Source organism: Elaeis guineensis, chromosome 6, assembly GCF_000442705.2.
Source record: "Elaeis guineensis isolate ETL-2024a chromosome 6, EG11, whole genome shotgun sequence".
In the NCBI taxonomy this organism is placed as follows: domain Eukaryota; kingdom Viridiplantae; phylum Streptophyta; class Magnoliopsida; order Arecales; family Arecaceae; genus Elaeis; species Elaeis guineensis.
In genome coordinates this window covers 4,096,370-4,118,691 of record NC_025998.2, presented here as the reverse complement: position 1 = coordinate 4,118,691, position 22,322 = coordinate 4,096,370, and the positions used below count along the sequence as shown (strand labels likewise).

At 35.2% G+C, this 22,322-nt stretch overlaps 1 protein-coding gene across 1 annotated transcript; it reads left to right on the top strand.

Moving 5' to 3' along the window:
- The first annotated feature begins 3,137 nt into the window (after window positions 1–3,137).
- LOC140858408 (splicing factor SF3a60 homolog) lies at window positions 3,138–15,832 on the top strand. Its single transcript, XM_073258951.1, has 13 exons — window positions 3,138–3,441; window positions 3,531–3,638; window positions 4,543–4,647; window positions 6,639–6,781; window positions 7,357–7,453; window positions 9,323–9,487; window positions 9,723–9,794; window positions 10,786–10,935; window positions 11,495–11,572; window positions 13,493–13,621; window positions 14,447–14,593; window positions 15,325–15,476; window positions 15,577–15,832. Exons 1-12 carry the CDS (start codon window positions 3,268–3,270, stop codon window positions 15,469–15,471), a joined length of 1,515 nt encoding a protein of 504 aa, XP_073115052.1. The 5' UTR covers window positions 3,138–3,267; the 3' UTR covers window positions 15,472–15,476; window positions 15,577–15,832.
- The last annotated feature ends 6,490 nt before the right edge of the window (window positions 15,833–22,322 follow it).

Genomic DNA, 22,322 nt, shown 5'->3' with positions numbered 1-22,322 from the left:
AACCCAAACCTGATTGGGCCAGCTTGAATTACCAATTTGGGCTAAAAATAGGTCTAGCATGAACCGATTGAATTTTAATATTTCATCATGTTACTTCACAAGTGGATGGGCTAGCCAAAAACTAGACTCTCTCTTATAACATGAGAAAATGATACATGATACATCTTTCTCAGCTAAATCTATTCAAATTTGTACTTTACTTCCTCATCATTCTCTCCAAACAATTGTATACAAAAATAAATGGATTCGAGCTTGGATTCAGAGCTGAATTTGGGCTCATTCTAGGTCATGTTTGGGCTTGGGTCTGAGCCAACCAATAACATACCTAGGTTAAACTCGGAAGATAAATGTGCTCTATATTTAAGCCTAAATCCAATTTGAACTCTTTTGGATCTAGCTCGTAGCCTGATCCTAAGTCGGCTCAGCCCGATGGCCTTAGCCCGATCGGAGCCCATTCCGACCCTAGTTTTTTAGTCTCCCTGAGAGTAGGGTATTTGAACTGAACTACCTATTCAAAAATTATGAGAGATGACCAACATAGAAAAAATTGAAAATCGCATAGAATAAAGTAGTAAAGAAGGACTTGATATTACTACATCTTTTAGAAATAGTGATATATATGAAATTTAATCTAATTAGATTCATAAATTTTTAATCAAATTTCAATCAAATTAAGAATTGATTGAACTAAAAGTTCTGATCAAATCAGAAATATTTCTCCCTTAACGATTAGATCATTTTATAACCTAATCGGATCAAATCTAATTGAATCTAATTCAATTAAATTTTATTTAATCCTCTTTGCTCAATCAAATTGAGTTAATCAACAATCTAATTACTAATTAATCTTTTATTAATTCACTAACACTTGGTGAATAAATTTATTGTAATTTTTACATAAGGTTAATCATCAATCGAATTATCGATTAAGTCCATGAACGATTCTCAAACATTGATCAGCCACATGATCAGTCAGAAATTTTTTGATGACCCGACGTCTGAATAGGTCGAATGATGGCGAAGCAACATTAAAGAATCTATTGGCGTATGGTTACTGTATAATTCATCTCTTTGATCCTAATACTCGAGAATGATCTAGGATTTCACTGTCAATCCTAGATAAGTCATCCATATTGTATTTTAATTTTTAAAATCTATCACATGGATTATCCGGATCTAGATTTTGCTAAATTGAAATATATTGATACATTAACTCCTACTAATTCAGAAGGATCAATCCCATCTTGACTCACGCACCGACTTGACAAGTACTTGATTACACCCAGAAATCTTTCATTACTGAATTAGAAACTCAGTTAGTCCAGTACTAAAATACAGTGAGTTGCTTGTAAGTTACCATGATGATCTCAGATCCGAGGGGCACTTATACCCATATCCTTCACAAGCTATCATTGACAGCAGAGTGCTCCGCAATTGATCACATTCAGTGATGATGTACTCCTACATCTCACCGGTATACCATACCAATATCTCCACACTATTTAATTACGAGGACAACCAACACATATAGCACACAATGACCTACATTTGATATTGCTATCGTCCTAGTAATAGCGTATCTTTTGGTCGCGAACTAATTTAAGGACTCTATGATAAATCTTCTTTTATCGATCAAAGTAATCCTATGGACTTCATCACAATATAGGAGTTCGTTAGAAGATGTAACCTTATGATAAAAAAGGTCAAATAATTTTTATTATTGATCAATTTATTTATATTTATAATTAGCGCAATCATCAAATGATTGACTTTAGATCATATTTTTCAACAAAATCGACCTGTGCAGTTGCCTTTTGATCCTCAACCACAACTGCATCCCGAGGAAGAAAGTCACGCTCAACCTATGGCGGCATGATCAATATGATCTCAACAAGATCGAAACTTTGAGGGGTAGACGACTCGACTCGAAAAGCTTCTTTAAATATCAACGGACAAACGACAAGCTGATCTGGATTTGCTCGACGAAATTCGGAGATAAGTTTAACTAAGGATGGCTTTCATCAACAAATGATGGCTTGATACTACAACTCCCAAGTCAAGCTTAAAATTTTTAGATTGGGAGATCTAGTCCTTAGAAAAGTCAAAGTCTCCAAACCGACTGAGCAAAAAAAATTATCTTCGAATTAGGAGGGTCCTTATAAAATCTCAGCAGTTTTACGATCAGGAGCATGCAAAATTGAGAACTTAGATGATACAAAAATTTTTCGGATCTTGAATTTCGAGAATCTACAGATGTACTATCAATAAGATTACCTTTTGAATTAAAGATTTTCTTTTCTACAATTTTACGCTGAATAGTTCAAATACTTAGTAATTTACTGAACAACATGGTCGCTTGACATCCAACCAAACAATTGCATTGTCAGCTAGTATCCGATAAAATATTATTCGACTAACATCCAATTAATAAAAAAGCAAAATAATTTGATAAGCCATAAGATCTGACAACCGCGAGCGTACCAGCTACGATCCAAAGACTGCAAGTGTATAAGCTATGGTATGCACGTAGGCCAAAGCAGATAAAGATGTAGTTAGTCAGTTTTAACCCAACTGACTAAGGGTCAAATGATCCAAAATAAAACTTTCTTTGATCAACTATATTCCAATTTGATGGAATGATCTACGAGTATATTTTGATTCGATGGAATGATCTACAACTATGTTTCGATTCGACAGAATGATTTACGACTATGCTCTGATTGGATGACTATGCTTCAAATTTGACAAGATATTCTACAAAATGGGATTGTAAGATTACATGTAATCACATGTCATCTCCCCCTAAACAATCAGATTAATTTTTTTTTTTTGAGGTAATGCTGCATTACATGTGATGCAGCATTCCTTGTAAAAATAATGAAATCAATAATATAATTTGATTATCTGTTATAAAATTATATGTAATCCTATTAGGTTTGCATGCTACCAAACATAAACATCCCCGAGGTCCATTGCTTGGGTGCAGCAGTGAAGCATTAGCTTCAAAACAAGTCAGGAAATATAGTGCCGACTGCATATAAAGACTCCCTTTGTTTGCCGACTTCAATACGCAATCTCCTCATGTATGTAAGGTCGGTTAACGACTTGATGTATGAAGGCTTCTTACCCTAATCCCTGGCAGCGTTATTCCCCTCTACTGCAACTTGGAGAGAAAACCCTAGGCGCTCCGGTGACGAGGCCGGGCCGCTCGTTCCTCATCTCATCTACCATTCCTCCCCTCCAGCGAGCGATCCGAGTTGGGAGGGGATGTCTTCGACCCTTCTCGAGGTGACTCGGGCCGCCCACGAGGACGTGGAGCGGCTCGAGCGTCTTGTCGTGAAGGAACTCCAGAGGGAACCGGCCAACAATCGGGAGCGGCTCTTCCAGAACCACCGCGTCCGGCACATGATTGATCTCATCAGGACCACCACCGACAAGCTTGTAATCTTCTTGCCCTACTTGATTTATTCAACCTTCTTCTATCGTTTCTTTTCTGATTCTTTTTGTTTTATCTGGAAAAATTCTTCAAGGTCGAGATATATGAGGACAAAGACAATGCGAGGAGAGATGAGATTGGGGCGCTGGGAGTGGGTGGCCAGAACAATCCTTTTCCTGCTTTCTATGACCGTTTGAAGGAGGTAAAGATTTTCTATCAAAACATACAAGTAATCAGCAAGTATGGTTAGAAATAAGAGAGGTCTCACATCGTTAAAGGTTTTTATCTAGACTTCTCTAAGGAAAAAAATTCTGGAGAATTGCAATCCCTTTTTAAATTATTTATTGATGGTTTTTGAATAATTGAAATCTTCTTGTAAACACTGACAGTACTGCAGGAAAATACTCTGCATTGACAGTGGTTCTTATTTTGATTTTAAAAAAATAGCTTTCAGCATAGACAATGGGGGATTTGGAGCTATTTTGGTACCTTCCTAGGGAGGGGGCCAAAGATTTACTCTGATGATACATATGATGAACATTTCTTTATTATTATGTAGTTATATTGGAATACACTTATCGTTGTTAAGGGTTTACCTTATTGCCATGATATTATGATGAAAATATGTAACACATATAATCTTTTGAATGTTTTTTTCAGTTGTCATTCACTTGATATTTAATAGGTATTCTTTATTTTTGATTGGAGAAATTCCCCTGAAAAACCTGATAAAAATATGGAAAATATAAATTCTCTCAAGATTTTCTTTTACCAATGAAGCCCCAAAGGAAAAAAGATTTGTCCTATACTCATCAGCTTGATTTAGCAACTTGCCCTCATAGATGCATTCATTCAAACCTTCTTTTTTTTCTTCTTCTTCTTCTAGAAGCACTTTTCAGTATTGTTACCAAACATGTTTTCTTTGAGCACCTTTTATGCTTTAAAAGTTAAAGAGTGCCTTTTTTAAGCAAGACAAAACATGCGCTTAGATATAGAAGGAAAGCAAACTTGTTCGATTATTGCATTAGTTTAATAAGAATATGCATTTTTTCATGGATATCTCTTTTTAGATTGTCTCACACTGTACTGCATCTTTAACGGCACAGATCCGTGACTACCATAGGCGACATCCAGCTGCACGCGTGGTTGATGCGAATGAAGAATTTGAAGAGTTACTGAAGGAAGAACCACAAATTGAATTCAGCGGAGAGGTATTTTCCTATCTTTCAGTTTTTATTTATAAGGTAGTTATGTTGTAATGTCTTGGGATTTTCATCCCATTGTTCATATAGCAGGGATAGCTTTAGCATGGATTGCCTGGTACCTATTACTGTGCATATCAAAGGATGTTACATAGATTAATTTTCTCTGCTCATCTTGTACCACATATACCTGGTTAAGGGATTGGAAGATATTTCTTGAAGATTGTCTCTCTATATGGTATTTCTGCAATCATTTTTGTCATAGACCTGAATCAACTACTAGAAATTGCTATAACATTTTCTTGTCGTAGTTGTTTAGCTGTAAGAAAATTATATGCAACAAAAGCTCAAACTCATCATGGTCAGATTACGTTTGTGTGATGCAGTGATCGATTTTCTGATAGGTTTGTTCGATAAAGCAGTTACAGTCCCAACATGATGAATTAAGTAGTCTTTTACCATACTCTGGGGAGTCATGAAAACAACATTAAGAGCCTTCTCATCTTTTAAATACCAAGAAAACCTCCACAGTATGGCATATCACGAGTAATTGAACATGGCATGCTTTGGGATGATAAAATACCTACATGACACCTGATATACTTTGTAACATACTAGAGGGGAGGATTGATATGTTAATGCAATTTCATAGGTTGAAAGGACATATTTTTGTTGTTGTACTTTGATCAAAGTACATGGGCAGATTTATATGGTAGTGAATTTATTGGCATGAGGCTTTGAGGGTAGCATCATTAAATATAGTAAAAATAATCCGAATTAATTCCCATGTTAGAATTCGAATTAAATGTTTTGATGGCTTTTTTCCTTGGATATTTCTCAGCAGTCTTGTATTACATTCTTTACATTAATTCAAGAGTGTTTTATTTTTTTGGTTGCCTAGATGGGTTCTTCTAAGGAGTTCAAGGATAGATGACTTTTGTTTGTTTGTGACTTTTGGTAGAATGAATCAATGATATCATGTTATTTACTTAGAATCAAGAGTTGAATTTGTACACAGTCCAATTCCCTCACCTCTTCCCAAACCAAAGCCAAAACAAAATGATCATTAGTGGACCCACTTACTGATTATCCTCCAAGTTCTTTGCCTCTGCATGATTGCTATATCTTTCATCCATTTTTTTGGTCAAGATTTGCTTGTATGTGTCTTGGTGCCCAATTGACTTCATTTGGAATCGGGAGAAAAGAACATGTTCTTCCTCTTCCATAAGTAGCAAACTAGGAATGCAAGTAAAGGTTGCAAGATGCTTTAATTTTTTTTCAGTGTGGAATTTTGCTGAGATATGTTGCATAAACATATGGTCTTTTAGATTAATGTTAAGGTTGAATTTACTGGACTGGGAACATCTAGAGTCTGTAAGTCTGGTTGAGTTGGTGCAGGTAAAAGATTGTACTTTCTGTAAAATTTATAGCACAGAGATAAAATAGTAAATAGATTATAATTGATCAAAGTGTCCACAAACTTCTACTTCAGTTTTTTTATTGATTTTGAGGGAACAAAGCTTGGTCCTTGATCAGTTTTCCTTTTCCTCACCCCTTTTTGTTGACTTGGTATGTGCTTTTGGTTGACTCTGAAATTTTCTGTTTATTACTTTGTTTACAGCAATGGTGATGTCAATTAAGTGGATCTCTGTTGTGATACATGTATTTTAATTTCTGCAGGATTTTATGAATCTACGTATAAGATCATGCTGGGATGCATGGTAAGATATAGGAAGTAGTTCATCTACGCAAAAACCTACCTAATCAATGCACATATTTTATTAAATAACATGTGCACTATCTGGTCACACTGGTGATTCCAACAAAGCTTGTTACTGCTTTTTGTGTAGTATGTGTTGGCAGATGCATGGATATGCCTTCCAAAAGTTAAGGAAATCCTAAGAATTCCTTGCAATGTCTCTGAATTTTCTGCCAATCTATAATACTCTTTTTGCATAAAGTAGCAACTCCTTTCATCATTCTTTTAAATTTGTTGATAGGAAGCTTTTGGTCGGTACCTGGACATGCATGAATTATACAACAAGTACATCAACTCAAAATTTGGAGAGCCTATGGAATACTCTGCTTTCTTGGAGACATTTTTTCAGACCCACAAAATTCCTCGCAATCTGAAGTTGACCAGGTAAGATTTATAGTCAATTAAAGGATATCTAAAGCAGTGATCCTTTACTGTGACAAGATGTATAATGCTGAAAATAGCTTCTGCTTTGACTTGCAAAAGTAGATGAGCTTGAATAGGTTGTTGCCTTCTACCTTTCTTATCATGTTATGTTCTGCCAGGTTTAAATTGGTACTAGTTTTCTTCCCTTTTCTTTTTTTTTTTTTTTCCTGATCCTGCATGTTAAGCTTTTTATCATGTAGCGCAGTTGCTTTTTTGGGTGGCTGGGTGGGTGTATCTGTGCTTGCACCTGCATACGAGGATTGAAAGAGAGTGGGAGGAGGGTGGGTTCTTTTTTTGCCTTCCTGATCCAGCATATTAAAATCATGCAATGCAGTTGCTTCTTTGGGCAGCTGGGTGGGTGTATCGGTGCCTGTTCCCGAATAAGAGGATTGAAAAAAAGGGAAAGAGCTGCTGGGGGGGGGATGGTGGTGGTTATTTAGTTTAATTGCTAGGCATTATTAAAATAACATCTCTTTTAATGATCTTCCATTCACTGTGCATATATATCTCATCACCACTTTTATTGTGCATTGCAGGCAATATAGAGAATATTTGGAGAATGTTCTGGAATATCTGATTTCATTTATGGAGCGTACACAGCCCCTGCAAGACTTTGGGAGAATATTTACAAAGGTTTTGCTTCCATTATTTCTTTCTGCAATTTTTCTACTCCTACATATTCAGGTTCACCTGTCATTTGCTAGATTCACGAAGTGCTCTGAAAAGCTGTTTGGGTTTGTATCCTATGGGGCTGGCTGAAGGTCCAGTTCCTGTATTTCTATGTAACCTAACGTAGATTCCATGCACGTAACCATCTTGTCCTTGTATAAGATTTTCTGAGTCGTTTTAACAGAAATCTTCCTTTCACGGTGGCATACTTCCTTTGAATCTCCAAGGAACCTGTACCTGCACCTTCCTTCAAAGTTTTTATCATATCATTTTTTTATGACCGACTTCCTTGGAGCTGTATTAGACTTGCTTCTGTTAACTGAGCCAGGTAGGGGGTGTTTGGTATGGGTGATCCATCTGAGATCAAGGGTGATTGGATGGAGGTGATGAAATAACCGCATTTGATTGCACCATGGTACTTCTATGTGGCAGTGATCCCAAATCACTTTCACTTTTCAAATTACTGTCCAACTCAGTAATGGGATATCCGTCCTTAACGTCGGAAATCCAAGATCACCCTCAAGCAGTGATGTTGGGCTGAAATTTAAAGAAAAAAATATCTCTCAAATTAGCCAAAAAATTTGTATATCAATATACCGTTAATATATTATATCAATATTAAATATCTGATATTATATTATATTTCTGATATTATATTATATTAATATTATATGATATTTATTATATATATTATAATAAATATATATTACATTATAATGTATTATTAATAATATTATTGTCATATTATGATTCAATGATAATTTTAAATTAGAGTAGAAATATCTTATTGCACTTTATATTTATATAATAAAAGTATTTAATATATTACTTCTATTTGCCTTATTTTTCTAATCAAAATAAATATTCATATTAGTAAATAATATATTATAAGTGTAAATAAAAATATTAATTCTATAATAACAATTAATATATTTTTTTAGGATTAATAATTTATAGGACTAATAAATATATTTTTATAGAATATATTAATTATTAAGATATTAATGAATATATTAATATTTTATTATAACATGTTTTATATTATTAATAAATATATTTTTATGGAATATATCCTTGGTAGGTTTAGTATTATATGGCCAGTAATCTTGGATTCCTGTGGAAGACCAAACATGTTACTCATGGATACCTGAGGGATCTTTAATCTGTGGACCATGGCCTACCAAACGCCGTAATCTTAGATTACTAAGGATCAAATCACTACATAATTTAGATCATCGATGCTCTTAGATCAGTGTGATGATCTCATTTGGTTGACCAAACGCTACCATAGGAGTCATAATAGGACATATAGAATTCTGTAGATATGGTCACTTGCTCGTTTGATTCCATGAGCCGTGTGTGTATGCACATGCATGCACACACACACACACATGTATGTATGTATGTATGTACATGAAAAAGTCAGTATGATATTTTTCTTGTGCTTTCTTTGACTCTTTATATTTTATGTGACCGAAATTCAAACACCATGATCCCTTAGTTGAATTTGTATTTTAGTGCCTCGTTAACTTGGATATGAACATATATCAAATCAGTCAGTTTTTGTTCTCTCTCCTCTCCTCCCTCCCTCCTTCCATCCCCTACCCCACCCCCTCTCTTCTCTCATTAAGAGGCGAGCTATTGTAGATTTATTTACGATGGTGAAGTTGATTAAGTAATAGCTAAACACATCATGGTTTTTGAGGTTTGAAGGATTAGTGAATAGTGTGTGCATTAAATGAAGGAACAAATACTACAGGTTGCATGCTTTTAGCATATCTGGAAAATATTCTATCTTATTTGCCAGATGAAATACCTTTTTGTTTGTCACAGGTGGAGGTGGAGTTTGAAGAGCAGTGGGCTGATGGTAAGGTACTTGGATGGGAAAACAAGGGGATGGAAAATGGGCATGTTTCATCACAAGAATCTGTGATTGATCTTGATTATTACAGTACTGTGGAAGAACTTATGGAAGTGGGCCCCGAAAAATTGAAAGAGGTTTCAGTTCTTTCCCTCGCCTTGTTTACTGTTTAAAATCTCAGTACCAGTGAGTCTTAGACTAGTAGGGCAAAGCATTGGATGGTATACCATGGTTCAAAAATAGGTGCTTTACCAATTATTCTTTCATATTTATTATTATCTTAAATGTTTCATGGCGGTTATGGTGATCGTTCTTGTTATTTTTGTCCTGTTATGTTCTTTGTTTTTATTGATAAAGGAAATTGTTTGCTAGGCCTTAGCTGCTCGTGGATTGAAAACTGGTGGTACTCTTCAGCAGCGTGCAGAGCGCCTTTTTTTGACAAAAGTAATTATGCATAAACTCTGTTCACTACTTGTATAAGTGATTTCGCATCTGGGTTCATAGTTTTTGCTTTGAATGCACTGCCCTATCTTGCCATGATTATGTTGTTCATTTAGGTGGAGAATAATTTGTTTGCAAGTTATCATGGTTATGATTAACAGATCTATTAGGCTTCTTATTTTTCTTTCCAGTGTCAGACATTAATGAACTCCATTTAGTTACCCTTTTTCTTTGGGGCATAGTTGCCTTCTGTCAGTATTTCTGCAAAGCTGTTCAACAGGAAAGATATTAGAAGCTTCTTATTCTACTGCATGAATTTTGCTGTATTTTTTAACTGAAAATCCACATCCATGATGGAAAGGCTGAGCTGTTTGGAAAATCAATAAATAAGTATTTTGTATACACAACCAACATACAGATGAGCAAGTGAATCTCTAGTTCTAAGTAGTAATGTGTCAGTTCATGTGCTGTGGCTGTGCATTGTTTTCGGTAAAGTTCTGTAGTAAGTATTTGGGAGATAAGGTGTAGCTGTCTTCTGTAAACAATGGCTCAAAGTGAGACTCAAGGAGAGGATTAATGAGTCTTACTTTGACAAGTGATCCCTGTCAAATCTAAGTCAGTAATTTTTCCCATATTCTGGTCAACTACAAAATCACAAGTTATGTTACTTTAAAGCACAGCAGAAATGTTTCAAGTTGAACTTTGGTAGGTCAAGCTGCAATTGCTGACTGGGCATTTGCACCCATAATAGCTAACGCTGCTACAATTTCAGCTTCTTGAAACTCAAGTTATTGAACATTCATTATTACTAGGAAGCAGACCTCAAGAATTTTAGAATTCTCTGTTATGCTAAAGTGGTTCATTATTTTTGCACATTTTATATTTTGGTAACTGTTAAGCATAGATCAGTGTTTACTTGTGAACCATGTAGTCAAATATAGCCTGATGTCCTTGTCTTGTTAAATATGCTCTTTTTTTTATATATGTTGTGCAGTACACACCCTTGGAGCAATTAGACAGAAAACATTTTGCAAAAGGTTCACGTGGTTCAGAGCAAAATGGAGTTGCAGAAGAGACCAACTCTAAGAAGGAAATTGCTTTAGTAGAGGCAAAGATGCAACGGTTATGCGAATTGCTAAAAGAGGTTTGTTTCTGATGCAGTTGGTATAGCTGTAAAGCTGGTTTAGTGTACCTTATCTGAATTATTCTCTCTTTGTGCATTGAAAGATTTGAAAGTTATTCTTAATGCTTATTGCTATTAGAGCAAGCCTTAACTTCTTCTTGAACTGATGTGTAAGATAATCTGTCAAATTATGTTTTATTGAGTAAATGGAATGTTTATGATATTTGGAAAAATAAACTTGAATAATAGCTGAAGGCAATGCATTATGTTGTAACTTTCAACAATGTTTAATGCTGGGAGATAAGAGATCACTATTATCAATTTTTACCCCAAAAAGCATTGTTTGTAATATAAATTTTATTGTACGATTAGATTTAACAATGGCACTTAAAGTAAGTGAATCAAAATGTTGATATCTCTTTTATTCTCTCTTCTTTCTCTTCTCCCTCTCTTTCCATCACACATGCAGACATATACGTGTGCATCCATGTGCCAGATTACACATAACATATAATTATGTAGAAATTCTGAATTGCACCTTTTCTATGTGGTTGTCATGACTTCTTTCCTCTTTACACAGACAATCATACAGACAAAGGAAAATGTCATAAAGAAACAAGCTTTGACTTATGAGGAAATGGAGGCTGAACGTGAAGAGGTAAATATCCACTTGCTTACTGTATATTTGCTGTCTTAGCTGATAATGATGATTATTGAAGCATTTAAACTCTATGCATATTTTACAATGGAATGAATTTTCATGATGTAATCTGTTAGCTTAATTGGTCATTTGTTAATTGTTAGTTATAATTCATTTTAAAAGGACACCATGGCAATTGTTATATGCAATTAGCATATTGATTGAGGCTTGGCATGTAACTTGTGTAGTTTTGTGATTCCTCAGACCCCTTTTTTTTTTATGCATTTGAAGAATGTTTTTTTTTTTTTTGCTGTAAATTAATGCTTAGGCTTCACATTTTCTCCATTATATACGATACCTGTGTTTGCTAAGGATTTGCCAGATCTAACGAGTCCACTTTTTCAGTGAAATCTTGTTTCATGATTGGCCATTAAAATATATTGTCCTTCATGCATCTTTTGCATGAACAAGTTAGTGTCCATTAGTTAAAGCTAACCACTATGTTGTTAGGAGGTATACCTTACTGCCACTCCACCTTTTACTTATCTTCAACTCCTTTTCTGTAATATCATTTGAAATGTTCCAGTGACTGCATTAAAAGTTAAAAATTGGGGATGATTTTGAAGGCTATGACTGAATTTCTATTCTTCTGGTAATTTGTTCCTCAAATATGCTTTCCTTATATAATGTGTTCTTTGTATGAATTTTGAGCATTTGAGTCTTTCAGCAATTGTGGTAGAGATAACAAATGTTCAGAAGTCCATAATTTATACCTATGCAGTATTATACGTTTCTGTGATTGCTGCAACAGCGATAACCATAACCATTTAGCCTTTTTCCAATTATTTTGATTCGTGTTTATGCGTTCTCATTCGCCAAGTATTCATATTTAGAGCCACCTCTGATGTTATTCCAAGTTTCTCCATATCCTTTCTCACAAACTCCATTCATGTCACCATATGCCTTCCCCTCCTTTTTCTTGCCACCTTAAATACAAGCTAGTTTTTCAGCTTCTCCTTATTGATGCATCCTCAGTCTTTGCCATACATGTCATATACCATCTCAATCGGTTTTTCATTACTTAGTCCTTCATTTTTTCAGTTCCTATGGCTCCTCCAATATTCATTTTTTTTTATTTTATTTTTCCTAGTTTTACCACACATTTATATGAACGCTCTAATTTCTGCTATATTAACGCTCTAATATCTGTGCACTTCCTTTATTATGTAGCACTCTGAGTGATATAACATGGCAAGCCTTCTTTGATTACTGCAACAGTTTCTCTAAAAATCATTTGCTTGCTGAGATGGTCTTTCTGCTCTCTGCCTTGTACCCAGTTTTGCAAGATGCAGAAACAACTTGATGTGTTTTTTTTTGATATGATAGTTTCATGCTGCTTAAATATTCTGAAAAAAATAGGGGCACTGCCATTGTCTAGAAATTAGAAAACCTGTCATATAGTTGTTAAAGATTGGAAAATAAATGTAAAGCTGATTCTTTGTTGTGCTAAATTTGCTTCAGACAAGTTACAGAATTTGTGAAGGTTTAGTTTTTTGACTAGACATTTAGGTCTTAGCATGTGTCCTTTTGTCCTACTAAATTTTCAAAACCTTTCAGAGGCCACCATGACAACGAAATACAGCATTAGATTTTCTTATGAAAATAGATTTTCGACATTCCATTGGGTTATCATCTCCAAGTGAACTCTATATTCTTTAGCAATGTATTTCGATACAACATTTTGTACAGATGTGGATTCTTCATATATTTTCTGAATGTCTCTTAAGTTCTGGTATCCATAATTACTTTGTCAGACTTTAACAACATTCCATGTATTCCCTTTTCATTTTTAAACTTTGCATTAACTACTTGTAATACTGACTTCTTAATTGTCGTCATTAAGAAGTTTTGTTAATCTGCTGTTGCTGTGTCAAGCAGGAAGAAATACAAGCTGATACTGAGAGTGATGATGAAGAGCAGCAAATTTACAATCCTCTAAAGTTGCCTATGGGTTGGGATGGCAAGCCTATACCCTACTGGCTTTACAAGCTTCATGGTCTTGGCCAGGTATGTTCCCTCAACTGCATGGAGTGCACAACCTTTCAAATAGCAGATATACCTTGATTTAGTAATTTATCTTGCCAATTTGAGTTTATTGCTGTTTTATGAATTCTCTGTCATGGATCATATTGAGAACACACGCACGCAGAAATAGCAGATACATACATACACATATGTGTGTGTATGTATGTGTGCACGTATGTATGTATATGTGTATATATATATGATGTTTGCAATTTTATTTAGAGGCAGTACTACTGGCAAATCTGTCTAAATGGTGGACCGCTTGTCAATTATCTTTTATCTCAGCAAATCCATCCGCTGATACAATGTACGGTTCAGTATGCAGAAAGTCATGGAACCAGTCAAAAAAGTTGCATATCAGTTGTATGACTTTTTTTTGTTTGTTTGAGATTTCTGTATTGCTTTAGTATTTTTCATGTTCTTTATTCTGATTCTCAAGGTGTGGCATCATTGGCAGTTTACATCATGTAACTTAAAAGTTCTGTTGCATCGATCCCTTTTGCATCATATAATGGCAATCATATGGAGCTCAATTATTAGCTTTGCATTTGATGATATGTCTGTGCTTCTATATATTACTCCATGGATGTTATTATGAGTTCATGAATATGGTCAAATACAATTTTTTTTTTTAAAGATACAAGTTTTGTTTTGTTTTTTTTCTTTCGTGTTTTCCTTTCAAAGGAGCTTGAGAATCAATTCATAGATTGGAGTGTCCTGCAGTCATTGTAATTTTATCAAATGGTGCATAACCATACTTAGTTCTAATTCACTAGCTGTTTTATGTCTGTATCATCCTTTTTTCAGGAATTCAAGTGTGAAATATGTGGGAATTATAGTTATTGGGGACGGAGGGCGTTTGAGCGTCATTTCAAGGAATGGCGGCACCAGCATGGAATGCGTTGCCTAAATATACCTAACACTAAGAACTTCAACGAAATTACATCCATTCAGGTATGGATTTTTCTTTTTCTGCAAGTTTATTAAACAATAAATTGTGTTATGATTGATCTCGCGGTCTTGAATAGTTTGGCATGCTTGTAAATTGAAAGTATGGGAACCCTTTAGCCTGTGGATATTTAAATGCAACTTTGGCCATAAAGATACTTTTATGATAACTAATATTGTCAAGCAATAGTTTTTTTTTTTATTTTTTTTATTTTTAACTTTCTAAATTTCCAGCTAATATCACTAATTCACCTGACTCATGCACAGCCAAAAAGAAAAAAATATCACCTATATCACCCAACTAATGAACTTTATTAAAATTTGTCATGACTTGACCACTACCATATAGGCCTTTGTACCGCTTGTTTAAGGTCAATCATCTGAATGCTTGCCATCAGTGACATTTAATGCATTATTGCCATTGGATCAAGTCAAGCCAAGGCCCATCAATTCCCTAGCCAAGCAGTTTAGATGGGTGCCCGATCTATCCTCAACCCAGACAACCTAAGGAAGCATCATTTGACCGAGCTCGCTCTTGTCCATGGTTTTGGCAAGAAAATAGTTCAGGACTGTTAAGGGGTATTTTTGAGTTTCAGAATTTACTTTGTGCTTATATGAAAGCTGACATTTATTGTTTGTTTCAGAATTTACTTTGTGCTTATAGAGTAAAATTAAGCAGCCTTTTAAAATGTTTTCAATGCATGAACTCCCAACCATACTGATTCATATGAGAGCAGGAAGCAAAGGATCTGTGGGAGAAAATCCAAGAACGACAAGGATTGATCAAGTGGCGTCCAGACCTTGAAGAAGAGTACGAAGACAGGGAAGGTAACATCTATAATAAGAAAACATACACTGACCTGCAACGCCAAGGCCTCATCTAACAGAGGTATTATGCTCCCTGTGATACTAAGTTTCAATATTTTCCCACGTTTCTTTTGTATTCATTAATAATATGAGGCTAACTCTTGCATCTTAAATTTCTGTAGTGCTGTTGAAAGCTTGCGCAAGATGGAGGGTTCTGCTGTAGTTATGTCAGGCATTGCTTGTTATTCCCTGTTTGTGCTTTGGGAAACAGGGCAACTGGGGATATTCCCATTTTTAGCTGCGTGGGTTTTGTATGAAATTAGGGAATCTATGTACTTTTAAATCTTCTAATGTCTTGAGTGGCTTTCAGACTGCAATTTTAAAGCAACCTTTGACTGTGTGCCAAAGATTTTAATTTTAACTGAGAGTTAAAACGCACTATAATCCTAGTATGCAGTATGTTTAGTGTTTGCTGATCAGGCTCATAGTTGCGTGTGTTGTTCGTGCTAATGGGAAGCTTTTTCAAATTCCGTGAAACAAAAAGTTCTATCAATTAGCGGGTCTAACATGTGCAGATGTGCTTGATTAGCCAGTGAGTGTGGCCGCGCCAAATGCTTGGAGAATGCTTCAGGTGAGGGGCCGGGTTAGAATCCGTGTTAATTATGTTCTGCTGCTTGGCGGCTGCGTTAAAAACAACAAAACTTTGTTCCCTCTTTTTAATGTTTTAGCGGTCATTTGGTTTTCACAGCATGCGTTTACGATGATAGTGAGTGAATTACATGGGTAAGCATGGCGTTAGTCTGCCGTGAAGATTATATCGAATGAATTGCACTGGACCTCGTCCTTCTGCAGCTGAAGCGACATCACATTGTTAAAATCAAAGCTTTGGGACTTTGTGTGTACATTTGCAGCATCAGGCATTTCCGTCTTCCCTAGCTTGCAAGGACGCCAAACCTCTTATACCGTCTCGGTCCATTGTCCCCCTCTTATACGGTCTTGGTCCATTTCCCTGTCTGTTCGCCAGGAGTAGTCTGAATCGCAATGCCAACTCTTCTTTCCTAAAAGTATTTCTAATGGATTGTTGTTATATAGAACTATTTTTTACGGTAAAAGTTCGTGAAGGCCTTCAGTCGAATACCCAGAGGAAAACAATAATGTTCCAATTGGGTGGTCGTTTGAGGTAGCGAGCTATTAGATGGATCACTCATGAACAAAAAAATTACACGTGAACCTGCTGGTGAGAATATAATTTAACGAATCATGCAGTCGTCTAAGTGGATTTGGGATTATATAAGATGTACCGAATTAGACTGATAGAAGACCTACGCATAAATGGATCTGGTCTCTCCCTTCTTAGATTCCATGGCCAGATCTAAAGCTCTCGAAGCTCCAATTGATGGGGCCGGCCTCTCTTTCTCTCTCTGTTCCCCTTCCAAACCACCTCCCTCCCTCTCCATCTCCTTCTCCCTCTTCCCTTACTTTCCTCTATTTCGGTGTGCTTTGCATGTAAGTCCCACAAATGAGTTCGGACATGTCAAACATCTCAGACAGGAGCTGAGTTTGAACCTCTTGAAAGCACGCCCTCGGTGGAATCAGTACTTGATTTCAATACTTATTGATACATCAATTTCATCCGCAGCAAGTTTTACTATCGGGAGATTGGAAGGAGGCTCCTTCATGTAAGCAACCCTCTTCCACCAAGTAATAGTTTCTCCTAGGAGCTACTTTGGCTGAGGACTTAATGCGCAGATTTCAAGGAGCACCAATCTTGTAGTAAGGCTGCGCATGACTTTGGCGCTGATGCTGGAAGCAATTGAACAAGAAATTTAGACAGCTTTGGATGGCTACTATTGTGGGGAACGATATTTTTAGTCCCAATGGTTAGTCAAAGGAGAATATGATTTATATGGAATAGGATATTTTTTTTCATGTGAGATGCTTTTTAAATAGAAAATCATAAAATCCCGTGCCATGTGCCAGAGGCCCAAGCGGATGATACCTTATATATATAGGAGCGGAGATTGACCCATTCAAGATCCTTGACCGCAACATTAACACCATATGTGGAAAATACTTCCTACCCATGCACACACTCCTCCTAGCTTTGGAGGCTAATATTGTGGGCCGAATTGGGAGGCGTAGGGCGGCATCTTTAGTCCCATATCGATTGTGAGTCAAAAGAATATATAGTTTATATGAAATTCTTATGCCAGAGATCGAAACGGATAATACCTCACAAATATAGAAGAGGTGACTGATCTATCCGAGTCAGGAGTATTTTTGGCACAACAGCTACCATTTCATTCATCATGGAGATGGATGGCTATGGTAGCACATGAGTAGAAGAGCTTTTTTATTTTCTAAAAATCATGATAGATATGCATTTTAAGATGGAAGATGTTGCACTGAGGGTAGTGGTGCCCGTGTCCCATCATTGATGTATTCATACAGATCCTAATGTAGAATACTTGGGGGATGGGCAAGCCCTCTTTTATGTCCACCTTTAGAAGATTGGTGTACAAGCACAGTTTGGATTTATATATACTTTTGAAGACTCGGCTCATGGAGAATAGCCTCACTAGAGTTAAATGCAGATTCCCGACAACCTGGGGTTCATGCTATCAAATCCTATGGGCTTGCTAGGGGAATCATTGTGATTTAGAGAGAGGGATTAACCAATATTAATGCATTTCATAGCTGTACCCAGCATGTAGTCATTGTGATCTTAGAAAGCAATATGGATCTATCTGGCTTTTATTCAATGTTTATACGAGCACTGAGTATAGGAAAAGATGGGTAGTATGGAATGAAGTGGTAAGGCTGATTGAGCAAGATGTTCCCTTTCTAATGGTGGGTGATTTCAACTGCATTGATAGCGCTCGAGAGAAGAGGGAGGAAGATCCTTCACTGATAACATAGAGTCAAAGAAGTTTTGAGATTTCATCTGGAATAATGGATTGGTGCATTTGGGATTCTATGAGCCCAGGTCAAATTGTGCAACAACAGATAAGGGATATTGAGAGTTTTGGAGCGGATTGATAAGGCCTTCTCACCGTATGCTAGATCCAAATATTCTCGAGCTATTAGTTATATCATGTCCCCAGGATTGTATCAGATCATAGCCTCGTGCTCATCTCCATAGATATTGATATCTCCTATCAAAGTCCTTTCTGGTTCGAAAAATTTTGGCTTTGCTACCTATGCTCCTGAGATATTATAAGGGAGGTTTGGAGGATGCTTTTCTAGGGCAATGTGATGTATTGAGTCACTTGTAGACTCTAGTTGATGAGATGCAGGCTCTAGAGTTGGAATCGAGTGGAGGTTGGTTATATCTTCAGGAGGCTGGAGGACATAGAGGTCGTTATTGCTTAGCTTCAGTGAAGAGAGGACCAAGAGGGAGGGCTTGCTGAAGAGGATCTAGCAATGCTCCAGAACAAGTTACCCATGCATCATTCACCCAATAGGAGATCTTATGTTGGTAGAAGTATAAAATTCAGTGGATCAGAGAAGGAGATAGGAACATCAAATTTTTTCATCAGTCGACAATCATCCGTAGATAACGAAAATAGACCAAGATACTGCAAGATGTCATGAGGACCTGGATGGAGGGGAGGAGGAGATCATAGGAGATGCTCCACTTCTTCTAGGGGTGATGGACTGACAAACTGGGTAGAGGTGAGCTCTATACCATTCTTCTTTGGTTGATCGGGCTTTGACCCAAATGAATGATGTTTTGACAGGTCCAATTTTGGCGGAGCAAGTTCAGAGGGTATTGTACTCCATGGCAGAGGATAAGGCCCCGATCTGGATGGTTTTTCACTCTCTTCTCCAAGCAATACTGGGTGATTGTTCAGGAGGAGATTGTCGAGGCTATCCAGTTCTTCTTCTATTAGGATCAATGCCGAAAGCATGAAAGCGCACTTTTATTGCTCTTATCCCTAAGGGCCTGTTCTTTTATGAGTAAATATCATGAAAAAATTGATTAATTTTTTCATTGACTAACTTATCCATATTTTAATATTTTTCAAGATGGGTAAATTACTTATCCATGGATAGCATTTACTCATAAAATGGAAGAAAATCTTATCCATCTATAAGATAGCTAAATCATTTTTTCCATCAATCAAAAAAATAATCTTTTTAATTTATTCTTAATATATCTTTAACTTTATAACAATAATAATATTATTATATTATAATATATTATATCATAAGAATAATATAACATAATATAATATATAATAATATTTATATTAGATAATATAATATATTATTAAAATATAATATGTATATTATATTTTAATATAGTATAATATAATATAATTATTATATTATATTTTAATATAAGATAGAATATTATCTTATAATATTATAATAAATTATTATAATATAATATTATAATAATAACACATAAAACTATAATCATACAATATATTATTATATATTAATATATTCTAATAGAATTATATTATATTATACTATACTATTATATATAATAATATTTACATAATAATATTATAATATATGATATTTTATATATAATAATATATATATAATATAATATAATATATAATAATATTATATAATATATGTCATATTATATTATATTAATATAAGATATTCATATAATATAATATTTTTAATATATTATAATAAATATAATAATAATAAATATATTATCATATAATATGTTATATTATAGTATTATATATAATAAAATTTATATAATAAAGGGTATTATGAGAAATATGAATAGATCTTGGCAACTTAGGAAATTAGTAATGCAAAAAAATATGGGTAATAGATTCTTGAGTCATTTTTCAATGTATAAAAGAACATGGATAAATTATTTTTCTATCAAAATATTGTTTGAAAAATATTTATCAAAAAAATATAAATTCTTGGATAAATTTTTTATCCATAAAAAAAAAATCCTAAAAGGCAAAATATCTCAGAGCCGAGTCATTTTAGACCCATCAACTTATGCATCACTCCATACAAGATTTGTGCACAGATCATGGTTAGAAAAATGAAGCCAACCCTCTCTCGATTGATCAATGTTGAGTAGGGATCATTTATTGGAGGTCGCAAATCTCAGATAATATGATGATTAAAGCCGTCAAAATGGACCGGCTCGGCCCGTGGAGGGCTGGCCCTTCACGAGGTGGACCCATTAGGGCCGGGCCAAAATATCCTTTTGATAAATGCACCACACAATAGGCAGTCCTACCTTAGCCCTTATAAGTGAAGGGCCTAAATAGATCGGTCCTTATAACTTATCAAAAAATTAAAATAATTATAAAAATTATAAAATTATAAAATTTTCAAATATAATACCTCATCAAATAAATAAATAAAACCAATCCTATATCAAATTTTAAAACATCAAAAGTAAATATGAAATAACTTCAAAAAATTTGTAATAATATTATATTCTTCATTTTTCAAAAAAAAAAATTACAAACTAATTAAACTCTACAAAATCAAAGAAACCAACAAATAATAAATATTGTTCAAATAACATTGAGTCCAACCATTAAAATTCAGTCCCTATTCTTAATTAGAATATTTTAGGTAGTTTTTAATTAGGACGTTGGGAAAAAAAGATGGAGGGTTTAATAAAAAGTCAGTCACGTAACTGACTTTAATATTAAACTTTTTTTTAACATTTAACAATTTGTGTAATTGTATGTCTCTTTTTTTTTAATAAACGGACTGATCCACGGATGAGATGGGCTAGCCTTTCACAAGCCAGGCCATAAACGAGCCGTGCTAAGAAGCTCTTTTGTTAAATGGGCTACCAAAATACTAGCCCAACCCTACTATTTTAAGGGCTTAAACGAATCGGTCCATGGGTCATGATCCATTTTGACGGCTCTAGTGATGATTGCATAAGAGTTTTGACAAGATCTTCAGAGAACATTGGCCCAACAATGTCTCATGATCATCAAGCTTGATATGGAGAGGGTTTATGATCGAATGAGTTCACAGTTCCTTGGTCATAATTGGAGAGCTTTGGCTTCCACCAGCACTAGATCAAGTGGATCACAAGCTATGTGGGGTCATCTTCCTTTGCTATATTGGTCAATGGTATCATGATGGCCTACCTTTACTCTACAGTGACCTATATCAAGGTTATCCTCTATCTCCATACCTCTTCATTCTTTGCACTGACACTCCATCAAGACTTTGCGACCAGCTATCTTGGAGTAGGCTTTGGACCCCTATGTGCCTGCCCCAGGAGCTGGGCTGATCTTGTCGAATTTTAGGTATTTTGCATGCAGATTTTAAAATAATTTTGAAAAACAAACAGCGAAAGACTAGATTAAATCAGATTTAATCCTACACATGCATAGATCTAAATCAAATACCTATGGATCTAGTTCATATGATAATAAACAAGATTAAGGGTATCTGATTTCAGAAAATAAAATAATTTTATGATCGAATCATATATTTGAATTGCTGAACTCCTTCAGATCCGGATCTGAGGATATCTCGGATTTTGATATAGCCGTGCACATGTTCGACTTCTACAGATATCCATACGAGGTCTAATTTGATTAGAGGCTCTTTGATCTCCTCGGAGTACTAGCTCCTTTGCAGAGATCGCTTCTTTGATGGTTGATTAGGATCTTCTTCAATCTTTAAGACTAGATTTTGACAAGGTCAATCACCTTATCAAACTACGACTCCAATTTTAATTTAAATTTAAACTAATTTAAATTTAAATCAAATCTGATCTGATCCTAATCCAAAAAAGAGATAAGAGAGGGCATGTAAGGGCTTTGGCGTGGTGTTTTTGTGGCGCAAAAACCAAGAGGGCGATCCTTTTCTAAGCGTGAACATGGGATGGCGCAAGGAGATAGAATCCCAGTCCAACTGGAATTTCTTAAGGACTGATTTAAATCTGATTTAAATCCTAACC

What these genes read in the sequence shown, in the direction of transcription:
- LOC140858408 (XM_073258951.1), top strand. Translation starts at nt 3,268, where the DNA reads ATGTCTTCGACCCTTCTCGAGGTGACTCGGGCCGCCCACGAGGACGTG. An exon ending in AAATTGAATTCAGCGGAGAG is followed by an intron (nt 4,648 to 6,638) that starts GTATTTTCCTAT and finishes ATTTGTTGATAG; the next exon opens with GAAGCTTTTGGTCGGTACCT. An exon ending in TATGCGAATTGCTAAAAGAG is followed by an intron (nt 10,936 to 11,494) that starts GTTTGTTTCTGA and finishes CTCTTTACACAG; the next exon opens with ACAATCATACAGACAAAGGA.